At 44.7% G+C, this 23,152-nt stretch overlaps 1 protein-coding gene across 1 annotated transcript; it reads right to left on the bottom strand.

Moving 5' to 3' along the window:
• Positions 1 to 3,116: 3,116 nt before the first annotated feature.
• LOC309560250 (ficolin-1-like) lies at positions 3,117 to 22,593 on the bottom strand. Its single transcript, XM_082263830.1, has 8 exons — positions 22,463 to 22,593; positions 20,834 to 20,947; positions 17,705 to 17,758; positions 14,445 to 14,483; positions 13,879 to 14,006; positions 11,968 to 12,097; positions 10,724 to 10,858; positions 3,117 to 3,478 (listed from the first exon to the last, which is right to left on the bottom strand). Exons 1-8 carry the CDS (start codon positions 22,530 to 22,532, stop codon positions 3,237 to 3,239), a joined length of 912 nt encoding a protein of 303 aa, XP_082119956.1. The 5' UTR covers positions 22,533 to 22,593; the 3' UTR covers positions 3,117 to 3,236.
• Positions 22,594 to 23,152: the final 559 nt, after the last annotated feature.

Raw genomic sequence — 23,152 nt, 5'->3', positions numbered from 1 at the left:
CCAGTCATAGTATGGGAAACAACACAACCAATCCCAATAATTCATCATTCAAGTGTTTATCTTTTATTTCTTTACACGTGCCAAAATTTACTATGCATATGCTAAAGTAGGGTGGAGAAGATGTGGAGGGATGTTTACCCATGTCAGGTTTTTATTGCTATTTTCTCACTTACTGCCATGATGACATTTCACCAGATAGGATGTGAAGGTAAATTCCCCAACAGAGACAAGAACAACAATAAAAAGCTGACGGGTTCTAGCTACATAAGACACACCAGACCTGGATGTCTGTTGCTTTGGGTACAGAGGGTGATCTCCCCACCATGGTTATGGTTATTGAGAGCTGTAAAGACTCAGTAGGGGATGTAACCAGCCCCACTTCATCCAATTGGAGAAACAAACTTGAATGGTATTGGGGACATAGAGCTAGCCTCCAAGTTCATGTACAGTATCTCACAAAAGGGACTACACCCCCTCACATTTTTGTAAACCTTTTTATTATATCTTTTCATGTGATAACACTGAAGAAATTACACTTTGCTACAATATAAAGTAGTGAGTGTACAGCTTGTATAACCGTGTAAATTTGCTGTCCCTTCAAAATAACTCAACACACAGCCATTAATCTCTAAACCGCTGGCAACAAAAGTGAGTACACTCCTAAGTGAAAATGTCCAAATTGGGCCCAAAGTGTCAATATTTTGTGTGGCCACCATTATTTTCCAGGGCTGCCTTAACCCTCTTGGTCATGGAGTTCACCAGAGCTTCACAGGTTGCCACTGGAGTCCTCTTCCACTCCTCCATGACGACATCACAGAGCTGGTGAATGTTAGAGATCTTGTGCTCCTCCACCTTTCGTTTGAGGATGCCCCAAAGATGCTCAGTAGGGTTTAGGTCTGGAGGTCTCTCAGTATGTCACAGTACATGTTGGCATTCATGGTTCCCTCAATAAATTGTAGCTCCCCAGTGCCAGCAGCACTCATGAAACCCCAGACCATGACACTCCCACCACCATGCTTGACTGTAGGCAAGACACAATTGTCTTTATACTCCTCATCTGGTTGCCGCCACATATGCTTGACACCATCTGAACCAAATAAGTTTATCTTGGTCTCATCAGACCAAAGGACATGGTTCCAGTAATCAGTGTCCTTTTAGTCTGCTTGTCTTTAGCAAACTGTTTGCGGGCTTTCTTGTGCATCATCTTTAGAAGAGGTTTGCTTCTGGGACGACAGCCATGTAGACCAATTCGATGCAGTGTGCTGTGTATGGTCTGAGTACTGACCGGCTCACCCCTTCAACCTCTCCAGCAATGCTGGCAGCACTCATATGTCTATTTCCCAAAAGACAACCTCTGGATATGACGCTGAGCACGTGCACCCAACTCCTTTGGTCGACCATGGCGAGGTCTGTTCTGAGTGGGACCTGTTCTGTTAAACCGCTGTATGGTCTTGACCACTGTGCTGCAGCTCAGTTTCAGGGTCTTGCCAATCTTCTTATAGCCTAGGCCATCTTTATGTAGAGCAACAATAATTTTCTTCAGAGAGTTCTTTGCCATGAGGTGCCACGTTGAAATTCCAGTGACCATTTTGAGAGAGTGAGAGCGATAAACACCAAATTTAACACACCTGCTTCCCATTCACACCTGAGACTTTGTAACCCTAACAAGTCACATAACATCAGGGAGGGAAAATGGCTAATTGGGCCCAATTTGGACATTTTCACTTAGGGGTGTACTCACTTTTGTTGCCAGTGGTTTAGACATGAATGGCTATGTGTTGAGTTATTTTGAGGGGACAGCAAATTTACACTGTTATACAAGCTGTACACTCACTGTCACATGAAAAGATATAATAAAATATTCACAAAAATGTGAGGGATGTACTCACTTTTGTGAGATACTGTATGTGCACATAAATTTGCACACTGTCAGGTGTGCAAAGAGGAGTGTGCATGTATTTGTGTGCAGGTCCACTGCCACCAAGCCAAGGGGACTATTTTTAAACCTGAACTCTGCACAAGTTCCCTGCTGAATGGTCTTCAGTCTTGCTCCTGTGATCCTGATACTAACATGACTTCCACCTAACCTGCATTTGGATTTCCCTTGTCTGTTTATATCTGCTGTTTATCTTCATTACCAACCTCAGCTTTGACTATTCCACGCTTATGCGCAGAAAATTTTGTGTCTTGCTGCTTGTTCTTTGCCAACCTCTGCCTGTTCCTGACTAAAGATGGATACACACTATCCAACTTTTGAGGATAGACTTCCTTCAGATTTACCTTTTCTATGTAGTGCAAGGGCCTGCCAGATTGCATTCAAATTGAAAGTGTTTAGGTTTGACCTCATATTATCTGGTTTTGGTAAGTCTAAAGGAAAAAGTCTTCAGAAAACCTTATAGTGTGTATGGCCCATTAGACTTGATGTCTTTCAGCTTGGTTGTCACTAGACCCAGCTTGGGACCTGACTCCACCTTTATCTGAACTTGGCACATCCATGGTGCACTGCCAGCTGTACTCTTGCTCACCTGATACAAGCGCTCTGAAGTTCCAGCTCACAGCGTCGGCAATGATCTTTGTAGCTACCTGTAAGGGGGGATTCTTCCCAAAGACCATCACACTAAGATATAGTCATTATTAGCAGGGGTTCCCTTAACCCAGAAATGTATTTCAAGGGTTCCACCATGTTAAAAAGGTTGAGCCACAAGTGTGAGAAGCCCTAACCCCCATTCCTCCAGCCCTAATGGAGGACACTTGTACCCCCCCCCCCCTCTGAAACCTTTTGGGTCACTTCATTGAATGTACCAAAAAAACTATTTTAGACTTCTACTAGTGGAGCAGATCTTTTATTCTCCAATTTCTTTTCACAATTCCATGGGGACCACTCAAAAGGGGACCCCAGGAATAAAGTGTTGCCTACCAGCTTCCATGTACCACCCAAAGCTCCTCACCATTATTATACAATAATCGTTTTTTGATTGTAAAGCTGATTTTATGTCTTCAGTGGTCTGCGTGTCATTGACTCAGAATGTAGAATTTGATGTTCTTACTTTCTTGATCAATATGTTTGTCCTTGGTTGCCGAGCAACAAATAATGAAGTTAGTGACAGCCAGGCAACTAGAATTTTCAAAAGGTCAGCAATGGCCACCTCTTTATTTTAACTGAAGGCAGGTGAAATATATGTGCTTATAAATCTTAACTCTTCACAGATCTTTATTAGATAAGCTTGTATGTGTCATTAGACTGGTCTAATCTTCATTTCAGACATCTTGTAGGAATAACGGAAACCCTTTCCAGTATCCCAGTTGACACCATCAGCGTAGGATTCATGTTGTCCCATCAGGTAAAGCCCATTCAGGTTTGCCTGGTGGCAGCTATTGTACCACCATCCTCCTTTATACAGGCTGGAACATTTTTTAGCAGTGAAGTCATTGTCCTTAGTGGTGAATGGCATATTACCATGCTCACTCAAAGAATCACCTGAAAAATAAATTTTCTTACATTAAAGATGATAAAAAAAAAAAAAGTTTCTCTTACGTCCTCCGACAGTCGCCGCCTCTTCATATTCGTCACATATGGGGGTATTAGACTTTGCTCCGAAGGAGTAGCTAGGCAACAGAATATGTTAACATTAAAGCTTTTAACATATCCCACCCTCAAGGGGTGGTCCCCTCAGTCAATACCCTCCTACTTCCTGCAACCATATCTCAGTTTTAATGTCTAGCTTGTCAGGAGTGGCTGGCTCTCTCTGTGCTGGGGCTTTGTGCCCCAGACTCTTTCTTCTTTTTTGATTTTTTGTTTGAGTTTTCTCTCTACCTTTTACTTAGCTGTTCTTTTTGTCAGCTTTAGTTAGTTCTTCGGATGAAGAGGATCATGCGGGCTGGGTCTCGGGCTGATCCCCCTGGTCGCAGGTCGTGGGTCAGTGGCTTCCCAGCCTGCCATCGAGCGTTCAGCCAGGTAACGCTCCTGGCACAGTGAACGACCCATCCCTGTTCGGTGCAGGGATGATTGGTGAGGTGGCTACCTCACTGGACGCTGTGCGGTTTCTTAACCCCCATTCTGTGCGTCTTGTATGCGACTCTCCCTGCCTCATGTGCAGCGGCTTGTTCGCCTGTGCGGGTCCCCCACGCCACTGTGAGGTAAGTGTATTTATGTGGGGACCTGTTTGTCTGGGGGGGTGTCAGTCTGGGACTGTGTAACCTGCCTCTATTCACACTGTTTGTCTCCCTATCTCTCGGCTGCATGCTGTGGGCTGCAAGGGGGGGGGGGGGAGCTGTGTGACACTGTGTGTGTCAGCCTTGTCAGTGTGAGAAGCTGTGTGCTGTGGGGCATGTTTTGTGGCATGTTTGGGCATTATACAGCGATCGCTGCGGCGATCTGACATGTTTTTTTATATACAGACATGTGTGCATTACTGTACTGTGGAGCGGCGGTTTTGGCGCCAAACGGCGCCATTTTGCCTACACTCGCTCCGGCCGCATGTTCTACATGCATGGCGGCCATTTTCTTGTAGCCTCCCATAGGCTTTCATAGAGCGCCCTGGCAGCATCACTTCCTCTTCTCCAGGAACACCGATCGAGGCAGCAGCAGCGGCGAGGGTCTCCTCAGGTTATATCCTTCCTATCCATTGCCTGTGTCAGTTTTATTGTCCCTGTGGGGGTCTCATTGTGCTTGTGTGTGGTGGGCTGCGCTCGCCGCGCGTGTTAAAGGGGCAGTTAACCCTTTATTATCCGGCATTTGTTATAGGGGCAATGGATTCTCAGGAGGGCAAATTTCCTACCGCCTTGGTGGAAAGCCAGGGGACCGCTGTTTCCCCCCCAGGGGGGGATTTAGCCACTATTGTGGCTGGCCTTGCTGCTCAGGTGCAGATGCTGGTGGCTGCTCAATCTACTAAAAGACCCAGAGTTGCTCTTTCCTCTGATTCTGAGGGTGAAGGTGATGGGGTTGTTATGGCGGGGGCCTCCTTATCGGGGTCCCGCTCCTCCCTGGATCTAGTGGGGTCTGAGGTGGAGGCTGAAGTTGAAGGGGTTGATAATTCTCCCCCTGGCTCGCCTGAAGAGCTTGCAATCCTGGATGAATTGATTGCTTCCATAAAACAAACGCTGCGTTTGCAGGATGAAGTGTGTCCCCCCGCTGCCTTGGCGGCTTATGGGACGCAGAGAAAACGCAGGGCGCCGCAGGTTTTTCCCTGCAATGATGATTTTCAGCGCGCTGTTAAGGAACAATGGCGCAATCTGCGCAAACCTTTTGCTGTACCAAGTAGGTTCAAGCTGCGTTATCCTTTCTCGCCTTCCACTGATGAAAGGTGGTGTGTGCCACCCCCAGTGGATCACGCAATTGCGGTTTTAAACAAATCCACTGCGATTCCTGCAGAGGATTCCCCTGTGTTCCGTGATGCCACGGATAGGAGATTGGAGTCTCTTGCCCGTCATACTTATTCTGTTACGGGTTCTATGCTTAAGGCTCTGTTTGCCTCTCTCATGGCGGCCCAGGCGGTCGCAAGTTGGACGCAGATGCTTAGGCGCGTCCTAGTGGCCGATTCGGCCTCGCCGGCGACCCTGGATATGGTGGATCAAATCCACCAGGGTGTCATGTATCTGTGTGATGCGGACTTGGACCTAGTCCCGTTGGCTGCACGTGTGCACAGCGTGGCGGTGTTGTCTCGCCGCCTGGATTGGTTGAAATGTTGGTCGGTGGACCAGTCTTCACGTAAGACCTTAGCCAATCTGCCTTATGATGGGTCTCGCCTTTTTGGGGAGTCCTTGGATGTGTTGATTAAGGGGATCACCGGAGGTAAGAGCACTCTCTTGCCCCATTTCCCCAAGGCTAAGGGGGCTTCTGGGAAGAAGCATGCTAATTTTCGGCCCCCTCAGGGGTCCTTTCGTGCCTTTCGGTCGCACTACAAGGGCAAACCTTTCAAAGGTCAAGGCTCTCAGAAGAAGCCCTGGTCTGGAAAACAGAAGTCCGGTCAATCCGGATCCGCAGCCCATAACAGTGCGGCCTGAAGGGGCGCCCTCACCCAGTTTTGGGGTGGGGGGACGCTTGCTCGGTTTTCCTCAGCCCTGGTTGGCCCGCGTGCGGGACAGATGGGTTCAGGAGATCGTTCGATCTGGTTACAAGATCGAGTTTCTCTCTCGGCCGGAGAGCAGATTTTTTCCCTCAAATCTTCAACTGTCTCCAGAGCGTTTACGGGACCTGCACCTGGCGGTGCCGGACCTGAGGGCTCAGGGAGTGGTAGTTCCGGTGCCTCATCGGGACAGATTTCGGGGGGTTTTATTCCAATCTGTTCACCGTGCCCAGAAAGGAGGGCAAGGTTCGTCCAATTCTGGACTTGAAGGCTCTGAACCGCTCTGTGCGGGTTCGCAAGTTCCGCATGGAATCCCTGCGGTCGGTGGTGGCTGCCCTGGTTCCGGGGGAATTCATGGCCTCCATCGATTTGAAGGATGCGTATCTTCACATCCCCATTTTCGAGGGTCACCAGAGGTACCTTCGATTTGCCATTGCGGAGGATCACTACCAGTTCGTGGCGTTGCCTTTTGGTCTCGCCTCGGCTCCGTGGGTCTTCACCAAGGTGCTTGCACCGGTTCTGGCATTATTGAGGGCCCAGGGCATTTCTGTCCTGGGGTATCTGGATGACATTCTGGTTCGGTCTGCGACCAGCCAGGGTCTGGAGAAGGACCTGTCTGTCACGATGCAAACTCTGCAGGAGTTTGGTTGGACGATAAATTTTCCAAAGTCGACACTGAGTCCGTCGGTTCGTCTTCCCTACCTGGGAATGATTCTGGACTCGGTGCAGGCGAAGGTCTTCCTGCCGGAAGACAAACTCAGGACTCTTCAGGAGGAAGTCAGGTCCCTCCAGGGACGTTCCGCACTCGTCTCTGCGGACGTGCATGAGATGTCTGGGATTGATGGTCTCGGCCTTCGAGGCGATTCCCTTCGCCCAGTTTCACACGCGGGGTCTCCAAGCAGAGATCCTGTCCATGTGGGACGGGCGACCTCAATCTCTGGATCTTCAAATCTCGTTGAGTCATCGCACCAGAAGAGACCTTCTGTGGTGGCTCCAGTCCCCGATGGTGTCCGGGGGCAAGTCGTTTCGTCCTATCTCGTGGACGGTGATCACCACGGATGCCAGCCTGTCGGGCTGGGGTGGTGTTCTGGGCGTTCTGTCCGCCCAGGGAACTTGGTCGGAGGGGGAGTCTTCCCTTCCGATCAACATTCTGGAATTGCGTGCGATATGTCTCTGTCTTCATCGCTGGACGGACCGGCTGCAGGGCTGCCCGGTTCGGGTGCAGACGGACAATGCCACGGCGGTGGCCTACATCAACCACCAAGGGGGCACCAGGAGTGCCCGAGCGGCTCGAGAAGTGGCCGACATCCTGTCTTGGGCCGAGACTCATGTCCCGGCGATAACGGCGGTTCACATTCCGGGGGTGGAGAACTGGCAGGCGGACTATCTGAGTCGCCAGACCCTGGATCAGAGGGAATGGTCTCTCCACCCGGCTGTCTTCCAGATGTTGTGCACGAAGTGGGGTCTTCCAGATGTGGACCTATTCGCGTCTCGTCTCAACAACAAGGTTCGTGGCAAGGACGCGCGACCCTCGGGCAGACGCGTTAGTGGCCCCGTGGCATCAGTACAGGCTGATGTACGCGTTTCCACCGATTCAGTTGCTGTCCAGGTTCCTTCGCAGGTTACACTCGGAACGCAGCACGGTGATTCTTGTGGCACCGGACTGGCCTCGCCGGTCCTGGTACGCAGACCTCGTGAATCTGGCGGTCGACGCCCCGTGGCGTCTGCCTCTTCGAGACGATCTCCTGTCTCAAGGACCGATATACCATCCTGCTTTACAGTCGCTGGCTTTGACGGCCTGGCTGTTGAGACCGAGGTCCTGAAGGAGAAGGGTCTCTTCCCCAGAGGTCGTTCATACTTTGATCAACGCGAGGAAGTCTTCCTCGGGGAAGGTTTATTACCGTACTTGGAAGGCCTATTTTGCCTGGTGTGAGTCCAGGGGGTTTTCACCCCGCACGTACTCTGTTTCCCGAGTGCTGTCCTTCCTTCAAACGGGTGTCGATCAGCGTTTGGCGCTGGCTACGATAAAGGGTCAGGTGTCTGCGCTGGCCGTTCTGTTTCAACGTCCCGTGGCTTCCAACTCCTTGGTTGGCACTTTTGTTCAGGGTGTGCGGCATCTGGTTCCTCCTAGGAGGGATCCTTTGCCCCCTTGGGACTTGAATCTCGTTCTGTCTGTGTTGCAACGTGCTCCTTTTGAACAGATCAGGGAGATCTCGTTGTCCATGTTGTCCAAAAAGGTCGCCTTTTTGGTGGCGATCACTTCGGCTCGCAGAGTGTCGGAGCTGGCAGCTTTGTCCTGCAAGTCTCCGTATCTGGTTGTTCATTTGGATAAGGTGGTCTTGCGACCTAATCCTTCTTTTCTTCCGAAACGAGTTTCGGACTTCCATCTTAATGAGGATATTGTCTTGCCTTCGCTGTGCGCGAAGCCTAAACATCCAAAGGAGGTGAGATTACATTCTCTGGATGTTGTTCGGGCGGTAAGGGTTTACCTTAAATCGACTGAGTCTTTTCGAAAGACGGATTCCTTGTTTGTTCTTCCAGAGGGTCCTCGGAAGGGCATGGCGGCGTCGGCCTCTACCATCGCAAAATGGATCAGGCAGACCATTGAACAGGCCTATGCTTTGCAGGGGAAGGTTCCCCCTGTGCCTGTGAAGGCGCACTCTACTAGATCTCTGAGTACGTCTTGGGCCTGTCGTCATGGGGCTTCTGTAGCCCAGGTGTGTAAGGCGGCGACTTGGTCGACCGTGCACACTTTCACAAAATTCTACAAAGTAGATGTTCAGGCATCTGCGGATGCTTCCTTTGGCCGCAAGGTTCTTAGTGCGGCGATTCCCTAGGGTCCCTTGTGGGGACCTCTGGCTGTTGGGATAAGTTTTTTTATCCCCTGGTTATTTGTCTTTTCCTGGGTTGTTGCTCCTGTTGAGCTCCTGTTTTTTCCTGTTGCCCAGCTGGGTTCCTTCCTTTTGGTAAGGTTCCTTTCTTTGATGCGGAGACTGCGTTGCCTTTTCGGCGCGGATGCGTTTCCCACCCCTCATGTTTGCACTGCTTTGGGACGTCCCCATATGTGACAAATATGAAGAGGCGGCGACTGTCGGAGGACGTAAGAGAAAACGGAATTTTTGTAAAATCTTACCTGTAAAATTCCTTTCTCTGAGTCCTCCGACAGTCGCCGCCCCCGCCCCTCTTTTGGGGTTTGGTTGTATACTCTACTGCTATTCCACTAAATCTGAGATATGGTTGCAGGAAGTAGGAGGGTATTGACTGAGGGGACCACCCCTTGAGGGTGGGATATGTTAAAAGCTTTAATGTTAACATATTCTGTTGCCTAGCTACTCCTTCGGAGCAAAGTCTAATACCCCCATATGTGACGAATATGAAGAGGCGGCGACTGTCGGAGGACTCAGAGAAAGGAATTTTACAGGTAAGATTTTACAAAAATTCCGTTTTTATTCCGACATTTATAATGGGGACTGCATACCATTTTCTATGCAACCTTGCTTTGGGAACAATAACCCAATTCTCTACATCTGCTTTACCATGAAAGCTGTGACCATATTTTCAAAACCTGCGTTTTATGAGGTCAATTTGTTGGGAAAATTCTTAGTGCTGTCTAAGACCCTTGCCCAGGAGTCTACAAGAACTGCTAATACAGACCCAGCAGATACAAGTCACTAAGTTATATTAGTTTGTATCCATTATACTCTACAACAGTGGTTCTCAATCATCGGGCCATGATTCTCTAACCCACACCTCCAAATGTCCTAGATTCCGCAGGACCATTCTGAGATTTCAACAAAATCCGTGCGTCACACAGATGCAGGCTGGAATCACGGAAAGAGTTCTGAAACTTGGCTCTACAAATGTACCCCGGGAAACAGTTTGTTGCAAATTTGTCATTTTTGGAACTTCTAGTTGATTTTCAAATTGTTAGTGGGGTCAAATCAACTTTTTCGCTTTTGAACGTAGTGATGATGAGGAAACCTGAAGGAGAAGGATGGAATGAGTTTCCAACAGTGTGTGTCATTTTTCTTTAGGGAAATTCCATTCATATAAAAACTGAATTTTCAATGCAAAAGCAATTTTTAAGTTTGAATTGAATAACATCCATCGAGTCTCTGTTGGCATTATCGAATAAACTAACGAGATTTCCTGTATAGATAATCATTGGGAAATCTACCAGTGAATGGCCAGCTTAAGGCCCCTTTCACACATGCGGAACGTTGAGATCAGCCTGTCAGTTTTTTTAGGCGGATCTGAACAGATGCCCCATGCAGCTCTATGGGGCAGCGGATGTCAGCGGAGACATGTCGGCTGACATCCGATCCGATCCTGTCCGTCAAATCCAGACGGATGTAAACCCTATTTTCCATCCATCTGGCAGATCGGATCGGAAGAGAATGGACAGGCGGTCTGTTATCATCCGATTCCCCCATAGAGGACAGCGAGGATCTGACACCTCCATCTCCGCACACAGAGCAGAGACGGAGCTGTCATCCGCCTGCTCAGCGGGAATCGGCGGATCGATCCCCCGCTGAGCAGAACGGCTCCATTGACGGAATGGAGCCGTGTGAAATGGGCCTAACATTTTAAGTAGACAGGATATAATTTGACTATCAGACATCAGTTAGTCAAGCTACAGTCAGTTGGCAATCTCTTACCTGCAGTGCCCCCAGTGAAAGCTCCAAGTACCAATTTATACTTCTCAGCCTCTCCCAGAACTTGGAAGGACGCATACTTGGCAAAATGCTTTATGTTGTCAAAGGCATATAGATCAATACGCAATTCCCATGTGCCTAAATAAAAACAGATTTGTCATTATAATATCCAGCATTTTGACAAACGCCTACCCTTAACTGGTCAACATGAAGTAAAACCATGAGCAGGAGCGGACTGAGCTAGGGAACAGTGGGGCATTTCCCCCTGTGAAAGTATTAATTGGATAGGATGTGCTGAGTTGAGATACTTCGCCCCCCCCCCTTCACACAATATATTGCTACCTGCTCCCCATTCAGACCTGTGATCATGGTGTCTGGCAGAAAAAAGTCTTCCAGCACTGACTTTATTTGGGGCCTAGAGAGGTCAAGTCATCCAATGCAGAGCTACAAAGGAAACTTATCATGAAAGTTCAAAAATTATATATTTTATATAACATATAAACTACGTCCTTTAGGGTCACCTTGTTTTTTTACCATGTCTAATAGTCACTGTAGCACCATGGCACACTTTCTCTAGCCTATTGAAATCTGTCCCTACCCCGAAAGGAACAGTTGGTTGTGCTTGACGCTCAGATCAAAAGTTCCCAGTCTTTCGCTGGCCATACATTGAGCAAATGTTTCTTGGTTCCTGATGAAATGGCCAACATTTTCTCAGTAGGTGTCCCTGCAGGCCCTACTATGTTCAACAAAAAGCAGCGTTTAGCATTGAGGGAGGAATCTGTTCGGTCTGCACACTGAATGAAAGAAATCTGTTTATTATAATCTATACAGTTCCTACAAATCAGAGCACAATACATAGGTTTTAACAAAATGGCACATTTCACCAGGCCTATTACTTTGGGAGTTCAAATATCCACTTTGTTGTCACTGCTCTGTAGATGTCTCATACTTATACTTGCTATAAAGATATTGGGTATAAAAGGTAGATTAATTATCTTTGGAGGAAAATATTCTACATAAAAAAAACTGTGTGCAGTCAGAATCCAGTTTTCACTCTTTAGGTGCAGACTGGAATAGACAGGAAAATTTGGCTTGATATCACAACTACAATTTTTCAGGCACATTTATATATGCAAGTTTCCAAATATTATCCATCTCAGTCATCGTAACATAAAGGTGCCCTGTGCTACCATATCTAAACATGTGATGGGGAGGAGGTGACGGTGCTCATATGGCAGTCTTATTACCTGATGATGTCAACATATAAAGGTTGTCATTGCCCAGCCAGAACTCAGTCAGACGACTCCCAAAACCTTTCTTATAGGAATTCCAATCTCGGAAAAAATCAACAGATCCATCATACCGTCTCTGGAAGACCTACAAACACGAAAAGTTATTACAACCCAACAAGATGGCTGAACCAATGTCCCTCATACTGGCTTGTTTTACAAGGCAAACTAAAAAATACAATACGCCACATCAGCCGATCAAATGAATATCAAACTTATCTGACTAAAATAAAATTAAATCTGATTTATTACTATAGATTACAAAAAAAGAAAATGTGATTTAGGACTTTACTGGCCATATGTCATTAGTATAAAACATCAATATTTTATTACACAATCTTAAATACATAAAAAAAGAAAAATTGCTCTTATAGTATACATCATGTGATATGACCTTTTAAACCATCTCTGCGAATCTTTCAAGAGGTTGACGCATTTCACATTAAATTGCTTCCTCGGGACCTTGTACCTTGGCAACAAAGAGATGTATCCTATTCAAAAGAAACAGAAAACATGGATGGGAAGGCCCATCAGCGGGAGCGCTGTGTGTCCACATGCTCCCGGGGGTCGGATAGGGGCTGGAAAGGATTGTGGCGGCATATCCCATGATGTATACTATGAGAACAATTTTTCTTTTTTTATGTATTTAAGATTGTTTTTTGTATTTTTTAAGATCGTGTAATTAATATTGATGTTTTATACTAATGACGTATAGCCATTCCTTTTTTGGTACCAGTCAAGTCCTAAATCATTTTCTTTTTTGTTGTAGTGTCTCAAATGATGAGGTACCATTTTGTAGCCTTTTTCTCTTGTTAATATTACTATATATTGTTAGACTTTGGAGGTCATCATTGCTGTATGCAATGGCCACTGACTAAAAACACCTCTGTTTAGAGAATTTCATTACCCACTATAAGGCTTCATTTGTCCAATTATTATACACCTTCACACAGCATATGTTCAAATGTTTTATTCAAAGACCACTTAGTGTGCATATTGGAACCAGGGTATTGCAACATGGTTGCCAGAATATTGCATGTACAGTTAAGCCACACCTGCATATTGAATCCTCTTCTAGTGGGAGATCAATCTAATTGCAGGTAAAACATTGCCTTTATATTTAAAACCTAATAATATTATTCCCATTTATATCATATTTTCAGTTTTTCTGTTATTTTGGCAATGTGGCACTTGGCTATTGAAACTTTAGAGAACCCCAACGTTGAGCGTACACTAAAGCTAGAATGTTCTCCCCTTGACTTTCAGAAATACTTGTAGAAGTAAATAATGACAGGGTTTTACTGAGTAAAAATACCCGGGTGCCACTCCTGACAGTTGTACTGGCTAATGCTAAAGCCTAGATGGTACCCCTAAAAAGCTGCTGCGTTTTAACTCCATGACTAGTTAATCTAAAGCAGGTTGCCAGTCCTATATATATATATATATATATATATATATATATATATATATATATATCTTATACTATTACATCTACTTCATGAGTTTGAATAGACCAAATTTCAACAGTGTTCCAAAGTGCTCCCCAGACCCCTCTAAAAACCTCATCCCATACAAGACAACCTAGGCGGCTATAGAGTCCCCTAACCCATTTCACAGAACCCCCCCCCCCCCAAATGACACCCAGAGCCTTCTAGCATTTCCATACTCCTTTGCATTCCCATGCATGTATAATCTTCTTCTCAACTGTTAGGACATGGGAAGGTTTTGCAAGAATTCCTTGTGCCCTGGTCGCATAAGGTTGTGAACCTCCAGACTAGAGCTATACATTCCCTTTTAAGAATCTTATCCTGTGTTTTTATTTTTTGTTTTTCCTTAACTGCATTGATACTCAAACTTCTGATCACTTACAATCCAGCCTCCTTCATCAGTATGCATATCACACAACACTTTCATGGCCTTCTGACCATCTGGGTATATGTCGTACCAATCACTTAGGGTTGTACCCTGCTGCAGAAGTTCCTTGCAGTTTTTCAAACCTGAGAGTTTAAAAACAAGAATATTTACTCGGATGTGCTAATCATCATAACAAAATATCCTAAAAAGAGAGATATTTCCATTGTGACTCACTGAACCTTGAAATGGAATAATAAATCTGAAACATTACTCATTTATAGAACACAGCATCTGCACAGCTGTACAGAGAATGCTGGATCACTGAATTGCTCAAATCCTACAATTTATTGTTTCTGCTCTTCTTAAAATGCATATATAAACGCCTTGGTGGAAATCAAACGCAGCTCCCAGGGCTACAAGGTAATGTGCAAACCTTTTTACCACCATGCTACTCAAAGTTATATGTTTGGGTGATTATTATTCCCACAGCGATGGGAAATTGGAGGAAGAACAATAATCTGTAAAATATTGGTATTAAGCTGTCTGCAGACCTCTATGCAGAAAAAAATACACATTCTTACCATACAAAGATTCAGTTAACCTGGAGTCTCCTCTCTCCCCTGTCATAGGAAATACAAAATGAAGCCAGTTATTTTAATGTACAAATAATCAGGTCAGCAATTAAGACCTTTTGTCTTTCTCTAATGTATGTTTCCTTGAAGATAGGCCTGGAGCAAGAAGCAAAACATGGGGCCTACAAGTCTGCCATAGTAGAAGGGGGTGACAAAGCTGATAATGGGTTCAGTATGATAATGGGTGTAGAGCAATGGTTTCCAAACTGTGGCCCTTTGCTTGCCTTTGTCCGGCCCTTGGGGCACTATACCATCTACGGTCACCAACAATGGGGCACAATTCCTGTTCCTGCCATTGACACCAACGATGGGGCACAGTTCCTTCCATTGACACCAATGATGGGGCACAGTTCCTTCTATTGACACCAATGATGGGGCATTGTTTACTCCCCCTGGATGCCAGTACATTTTCTACTGAGTGCGTCTATGGGAATGTTTAAACATTCTTCCAGAAGGGCATTTGTGCAAAAATTTCAGTCTCTCAATGTGCAAAACTGATAGAGACATACCCCAAGCGACTTACAGCTGTAATCACAGCAAAAGGTGGCGCTACAAAGTATTAACTTAAGGGGGCTGAATAATTTTGCACGTCCGGAAATGTGGCAAAAGGTCGCAAAGTTCAAGGGGGCCGAATACTTTTGCAAGGCACTGTATATACTACTCGCCACCTGTTAATGTATTTGTGTGTGTGTGTGTGTGTGTGTGTTACATATACCACATTGCTACCATTTTATACTCAACACTACTCCACTCTATATACTGTAGGCTGTGTTGTACATTTTTATGCCACATCCACCTACTCTGTACTATATATATTCACCATACCCACCCACTCTTTACTATATATTTACTATATATTTACTATATATTTACTATATATTATATACCAACTCTGTGTTATGTATTGTATACGCCACACCCACCCTACTCTGTATCAAAAATGATATACACCACAGCGACTCACTCTGTACTATATATTATATATATTATATATACCACACAACTCTGTATTGTAAATCGTATACACCACACCCACCCACTATGTAGAAAATAAACCTATACAGTATCTCACAAAAGTGAGTACACCCCTCACATTTTTGTGAATATTTAACTATATCTTTTCATGTGACAACACTGAAGAAATGACACTTTGCTACAATGTAAAGTAGTGAGTGTACAGCTTGTATAACGGTGTAAATTTGCTTTCCCCTCAAAATAACTCAGGATATAGCCATTAATGTCTAAACCGCTGGCAACAAAAGTGAGTACACCCCTAATTGGAAATGTCCAAATCGGGCCCAATTAGCCATTTTCCCTCCCTGGTGTCATGTGACTCATTAGTGTTACAAGGTTTCAGGTGTGAATGGGGAGCAGGTGTGTTAAATTTGGTGTTATCGCTCTCACTCTCTCATACTGGTCACTGGAAGTTCAACATGGCACCTCATGGCAAAGAACTCTCTGAGGATCTGAAAAAAAAGAATTGTTCCTCTACATAAAGATGGCCTAGGCTATGAGAAGATTGACAAAACCCTGAAACTGAGCTGCAGCACAGTGGCCAAGACCATGGTCAACCAAAGAAGTTGAGTGCACGTGCTCAGCGTCATATCTAGAGGTTGTCTTTGGGAAATAGACGTATGAGTGCTGCCAGCATTGACGCCGAGGTTGAAGGGGTGGGGGGGGGGTCAGCCTGTCAGCGCTCAGACCATACGCTGTATCAAATCGGTCTGTATTTCTGTCGTTCCAGAAGGAGACCACTTCTAAAGATGAAGCACAAGAAAGCCAGAAAACAGTTTTCTGAAGACAAGCAGACTAAGGACATGGATTACTGGAACCATTTCCTGTGGTCTGATGAGACCAAGATAAACTTATTTGGTTCAGATGGTGTCAAGCGTGTGTGGCAGCAACCAGGTGAGGGGTATAAAGACAAGAGTGTCTTGCCTGCAGTCAAGCATAGTGGTGGGAGTGTCATGGTCTGGAGCTGCATTAGTGCTGCTGGCACTGGGGAGCTACAGTTCATTGAGGGGACCATAAATGCCAACATGTACTGTGACATACTGAAGCAGAGCACGATCCCCTCCCTTCGGAGGCTGAACCGCAGGGCAGTATTTTAACATGATACCGACCCCAAACACACCTCCAAGATGACCACTGCCTTGCTAAAGAAGCTGAGGGTAAAGGTGATGGACTGACCAAGCATGTCTCCAGGCCTAAACCCTATTGAGCATCTGTGGGGTATCCTCAAATGGAGGGTGGAGGAGTGCAAGGTCTCTAACATCCACCAATTTCATGATGTCGTCATGGAGGAGTGGAAGAGGACTCCAGTGGCAAACTGTGAAGGTCTGGTGAACTCCATGCCCAAGAGGGTTAAGGCAGTGCTGGAAAATAATGGTGGCCACACAAAATATTGACAGTTTGGGCACAATTTTGACATTTTCATTTAGGGGTGTACTCACTTTTGTTGCCAGCGGTTTAGACATTAATGGCTGTGTGTTGGGCTAATTAAGGGGACAGCAAATGTACACTGTTATACAAGCGGTACACTCACTACTTTTACATTGTAGCAAAGTGTCATTTCTTCAGTATTGTCACATGAAAAGGTATAATAAAATATTTACAAAAATGTGAGGGGTGTACTCACTTTTGTGAGATACTGTATATTCATCACAGAACCCCAGTCTGCACACAGGTTGGACATTTTATATTACACACCACTCTGTATACTGTGCTGTATATTTTCATAAGCCCTCAGTAGGTGCTCTGTGTGTAACACTCCCTGCATTAATAAATACTGTATGCTGTTTTACATGTTCTATAGTGCACTCCACTTTGAATTGTGGTATACTGGTTTGCTCTGTATTGCCACCAAATGGTTTTCATAAAAGCTGACTAATAGCCATGAGTAACTACGGTACTCATTGGACATTGTGGAGTCTATTTGTCAATGTTTTCACCCAAACATCATGTATTTTTAAAAACTGAATTGAAAAATGTGTGAATCTTGCATAAACGTTATAATCTTGGGTTAAAACACCAATAAATTCTTTGTTTTTAAGCCTTACATTTTTAAAAGGCCAGACAATTTCAGACCAGATGATGGAAATTGGTAAATACTGGGGACAGCTGAAGCAGAAACTGTCTGTGTTGCACAATGTGCAGGAGTCCGACCACTACAAGCAGAGGATATAGAAAGAGCAATGAGTTTTACAAACCTTTTTGACCCGGAGGACCAGATTTTCCTGTAGTCCCTTGACTTCCCTTTTCTCCTAAACAACAACAAATCACATAGAATATGTTCATCAAAATCCAAAAATCTTGTTAAAACTAGTAAATGCTATCAGAGTGCAACACACATCACAAGTTCACAACACACTATTAGTACAGTGCCTTGTCTTATATATTCCTGAAGCTAGTATTTATACTCCTGGTGCCCACCCTGATGCATTTTGGCCCTTTTTGTGCAGCCCTAGAGGCCCCCCCGAATACAGTAATGTGTGTTTTTCAATTGCCCTGTAATAACAATGATCTTTAGCAGCCTCATGTAATGTGTCTTCAGACCATGACTGCCTCCTAAGCATGTATTCAGTCTACAACTCCTTTTTGTAGTCTACAACAGCTTCTACAGCATGTAAGCCATCTCTGATCATCTCTTGTAGCAAGCTCATAGTCTCTGACCATATACTGTTGCCTGATTTCTGATATGCTTTCTCTAGCATTATATATTTACTGAATACAATGTGTGGTCCTGTGGGATGTCTAGGGTCGCAATTAAGGCTCTCTATACCAAGTAAGTTGACCACATCCAAAGGGCATCTGACCGGTGAGAGGCCTTTGGCCTTCCTTGTCTTTTTACTGTTGGTTGTTGGTCCCTGCTAGAACCTGTTTGTTGCCAGTAAAGCTCTTTTTCAAGGGGATTCCTTCATTCATCTTCAAATACTTTAGCATACCTTGAGGAGTGTTTTCTTTACCTGCGTGTAAGCAGGTTAACATGGTCAGTTAGGCACTGTCCTGGCCAGGAGGGTAAGGAGGAGGCCAGGAGGCCTTAGGCTCCGTTCACATCTAGGCGTTTTGGGGCGTTTTTGGGGCGTTTTTCTGCTCTAGGATCAGCTCTCAAAACGCCCAACAAGACAAATCCTATTCATTTCAATGGCCCCTGTTCACATCTGAGCGTTTTGACGCTGTTTACAAAACGCCCAACGCTCAAAAAAGTACATGAGCTTCTTTTTGGGCAGATTACAGGCGTTTTCCATTGATCTCTATTCAATCTAAAAACGCCTGTACAAAAATCGCGGTAAAATCGCGGTAAAAAACGCCGCAAAAATCGCGGTAAAATCGCGGTAAAAAACGCGCGAAAAACGCTACGCTCAGGTGTGAATGTAGCCTAAGAGTTATTACCTTTCTCTGTTCTTTGTTTTTTGTTTTTTTTTTCAATTCATCTCTGAGTCTAGCCCACTAATTCAGTGATATAAAAATACAGGACAGTGGTCCAGGATTAAGAGGCCCCCTCGAGAGATAGTGAGGTCCAGATCCAGCAGCTCTGATGCCCATATGGAATGAGATGGAGAATGGCACCCCCAAGGAGGATGTAAAGTCAGTAGAACCTGGAGTTCACTATGAAAACACCAGCTCTGGAAGAATGCCTTTTATAGACTCTGTGTTAGATAAATACCACCTTTGCAGGTATGCCGGGGCAGCACACAGCCTGTCCTTCAATTTAGAGAATTAGGAAAGAATTATGCCTTTGTATGTTGGACTCTGTAATTGCATTTTGTGCTTTTCTAAGTAATGCATTTTGAAACATTGTCCCTGCCTGATCTGAAGTTACTGAAAGGGATGTGATACAAGTAACCGGAACATATAGTCTACCGAGTGGGTCTTCAACACATTAGGGTATGAAGACCTCAATGTGGAGTAATGTGGAGACGCAAGTGGTTGCCTAGGGTACGTTTTTTACAGCAGCCTTTCAATAGCGTGTATGTGTTATAGGTGGAGCGGCCTCTAACAGCGATAGAGATGTTCTCGGCACTCCTTCTGCCAGCGGTCTATATCCCATAGCTTCAGAAGTAGATTCATGCCATAGAGGTTCCCATCCTTTACAGAGGTACAGAAGCTCAAGAATTAAGTCAAGTGCACATGTGGAGCCTGTGCAAGGTGCACTGGGATACAAGGCTCAGTTTATCCCTCCTAAGTGTAAGTTACTAAGAAGGTGTACATTGGCATGGGGACCTGAGAGTTCACTAGAGCACAGTTACAGTGCAAGTACGTTTATCTCTAAGAGAAGAGGCATTGATGAAAATCGCACAAAGCAAAGGTACCCCATGTGTGATAAAGTGACCCTGTACAAGGTGCCTAGCATAGCCCAGAAGAACCCACACCCGGGTAGGCCTCACATATGACACTTGCTTGGCACCCAATGAGGAGGGAAGCATGGAGGACATGACCAGAAACGACCCCCCTTCCTACATGTGGATTATATATACTTTCAAAGAATGCAATCTCTATTTACCTCCTTGTCTCTATATATTTTGGTGTTCAATAATGTGTGGACTATGCTGTTGTCAATCCTATTTAACCAGCTGCTTTCCCACAAGGCTTATTTCTAGATTAATGATGATCATTGATCGCTATTGGTGTTGGTGTATTGTCCTGTCCAGGTACAGGGCAGGTCATCCCTGGAAATGGTAGGAGAAGCCATCATTTTTAGCCGCCCCTGCTGAAGTCGTGGTACATTATGTTTAATAAAGGGTTTTATAACCTTTTATTGAAGTCAAATCAGTAGGCTTCATTCCGCTTTAATAGCATTGGTTTGCTTTGTATATGCTTATACTGTATACGTAAGATGCCTTTCATCAGCCTTTTTCAAACAGGATTCCATGGAAACCAAGGGTACCTCCAGAAGTTGATAAGGGTTCCTTGTGAGCAGTATTGGGTTGATCACCTGCCTGATGATGCCTGAATAGTTGTGCCATCAACCTCATGTGGCAGAGCTATTGGCGTTGGACTAGTGGAAGTTCTCCTCTTGTACCTTAGACACCACTGACACCAATGATCATGTTGGCTATCTGTAAAGGGAGTGATCTTCCTACTGTCCATCAAAACATAGGGTCACTGCACAAACCACACATGTAATAGGTATTATTTCTACTGACCACCGGTGTATGTGTCCCCTTCTCTTATTGACCACCAACATAGTTTGGCTAATGCACAGTGATCTTCAGATATCATACTTTTTAGCAGGGGTCCCCTGAGATATGAACATTATTTCAAGGGTTCCTTCAGGGTAAAAAGGTTGAGAAAAGCTGCCTTGTATAAACCTTATTCTTTAGATAAATTTTACTTGCCTTTTATACCAACAGCTCCAGCTTCTCCTTTTTGTCCAGGGGATCCAGGAAAACCAGGACATCCTCGGAGAATGGTCAGTTTATCTGAATCTCCAAGTCCTATGACCTTTACATCTGCAAGTGGGGGGACAGGACAAAATATTAAATTCCTCTTTCAGCAATAAAGTGAAAATCCAACATTCAGTGGGGAAGAATTGCAAGGAGGACAAGTGTGCCGGACCCCATCAAATCAGTTATTCTTAAATCCTCTCATTTCAATACTAATTAAAGGCTAAATTCACCATTTAGGAGCATGTTACACCCATATTTAGGGTGTAATGGAACATGCTCCTAGTGACCCACCTCCAGTGCTCCCTGTTTTGTGACAATGGACAGGGGATCTTCTCCCGCACCTGCTGTTACAATTTTAAAACCGCGCAGCTGTGCAGGGCTCCGTCTGCACAGTTGCATCATTCATTCACAGTTTCCTGTGAATTAATTGGATGGTAATTGGACAAGTACCATCATTAATTGCAGCTTATGGCTTGTAGTTCTCCATAAAGTGCAAGGGCGCTGGAGAGTGCTCTCACAGTGCACTTATTCATCTTGTTGTTCAGTAACTGTATGCCCGCCTGACATACGGGCAGACAGCTTACTTCATGTCTGCAAGATCCACTCACCGCACCCGCAAAGCTGCTGATCATGGGTGCAATCAATGCTTTCAAGGCTGCAATGTAAGAAAAGATTTTTAGCTGCAAGAAGATAGGCATTTATTTTAATTTTTTTTTTTTTTTTAATTTACAAAAGGTGTTCTTATCCTTTTTTTAAACATTTTTTTTGGGTTAAAACAAAAACAGCATGTGGTGTGTGAACCCATTATAATTGGCACGGCTGGAGTGCAGATCCAGGAACTCAGAGCAGTGATCTTATCTGAAGTGCCCCCCAAGCAGGAGCCCTAGGTCATTTTTTATAGTCCAGGGGCACCTCTTGGCACACAGAATAAAATGTTTAAGGGCTGCTTGGATACCATGATGACCGCTTTGGATCAATTCTCAGACTAATACAATCTTTTCATTTGAACAAAAATGAGTTGATCTAAAAAGTGTAATGTTCTATTATGATGACAAAATAATTAATAGATGGATAAAAAAGTAGTTAAGTTATACATTTCAAAATGATATAATGCACTTAATTTATCTTCATATCTCAAGGGAGACCTGGCGCACATGCCTGGGGTGCTATGGACTGTTCCTGAGGGATACTGTATAAGAAATTGTCAAGTAGTTTAACTTTGCAACCCCTAAAAAATGCAATTGCTTTTCATTGATGTCAACAAGAAGTGACTACTATTTTTTGTGATATATTCATTGTGTAAAAAGACAATTATGGTTAGCATCAAAAATTGGTGTACTGAAATTACTATAGTTAGATACTCTCATGCTAACAACAACCAAGCCAATCCAAATCAACAATGGACGTACTCCACAGGACAAACAAACGACTATCTTGCTTCCCATGCAGGTCACCAATGGCAGTCAATGTATCACTCTCACCAGTTTAAGCGATGCCTTATTGACAGCTTGTAGCTAGTAATAAGAAGAGGCATTATAAAGATTAGAAGATTAGCCTGGCATTGTATAGAGGACTTACCTGGACAGGTATCATCAGCACTACAGACAAAGGCCACTGTCCAGAGCGTTATTAGCCATGGTACCCACATGATTACCTGCAAGATTCCTTCTTCTTCCCTGGACTCAACTGCTCTGTGAAGAATCTGAGCAATGTCTGGAAACTTAATTCTATTGTAACACCGCCTTCTCCTACTCCTCCCTTTCCTACAACACTGTGGGGTTGATTAATGAGAAAAGATACAACATTGGAGCAGCTGCCCATAGGGATCAATCAGAGTTCTATTTAATTGTTTAGTAACAAACCCAAATGGTCACTTGGGCAACAAGTTTGGTTTTTCTTTTCTCCATTTTTTTTTTTTTTTTAAATAAATCAACCCAAGTCTTTTATATTGCATCTTTAAATAAACAAGTGAATGGCCTTTGCAGTGGGTTCCACACTGTACGGGGTAAATGCTGGTTAGGTCTAGGGGGTTGAGGAAGAGGCTGTATTATTTACGTTGTTTCAGCAGGCTCCCTTGATCTATGCAAGCGATCCCTTGCAGCATCTTCTCTTAGTCTCTCTCAAACTTGCCTCTAGCACGTACAATGCAGGCTTATTGGCACCCCCACAGACCAAAGTTTTGAAGAGGGGGACATGCACTGCAAGGGTTTTCCTTTGTTTGGTTTATTCAATCCTTATTTAATAGGCGTTAACAGCCAATCGGAATGC

This window comes from Pelophylax lessonae, assembly GCF_965119305.1.
Source record: "Pelophylax lessonae genome assembly, chromosome: 7".
NCBI lineage: Eukaryota > Metazoa > Chordata > Amphibia > Anura > Ranidae > Pelophylax > Pelophylax lessonae.
This window is presented reverse-complemented; position numbering and strand designations above follow the sequence as displayed.

Bases quoted from the DNA above. Each gene is read 5' to 3' on its own strand.
- LOC309560250 (XM_082263830.1), bottom strand. From the start codon at position 22,532: ATGTGGGTACCATGGCTAATAACGCTCTGGACAGTGGCCTTTGTCTGT. The intron at 14,484-17,704 runs GTTTGTAAAACT...TTCCTATGACAG, and splicing joins TGGTCCTCCGGGTCAAAAAG to GGGAGAGAGGAGACTCCAGG. The intron at 10,859-11,967 runs GTAATAAGACTG...GTTTTTATTTAG, and splicing joins TTATATGTTGACATCATCAG to GCACATGGGAATTGCGTATT.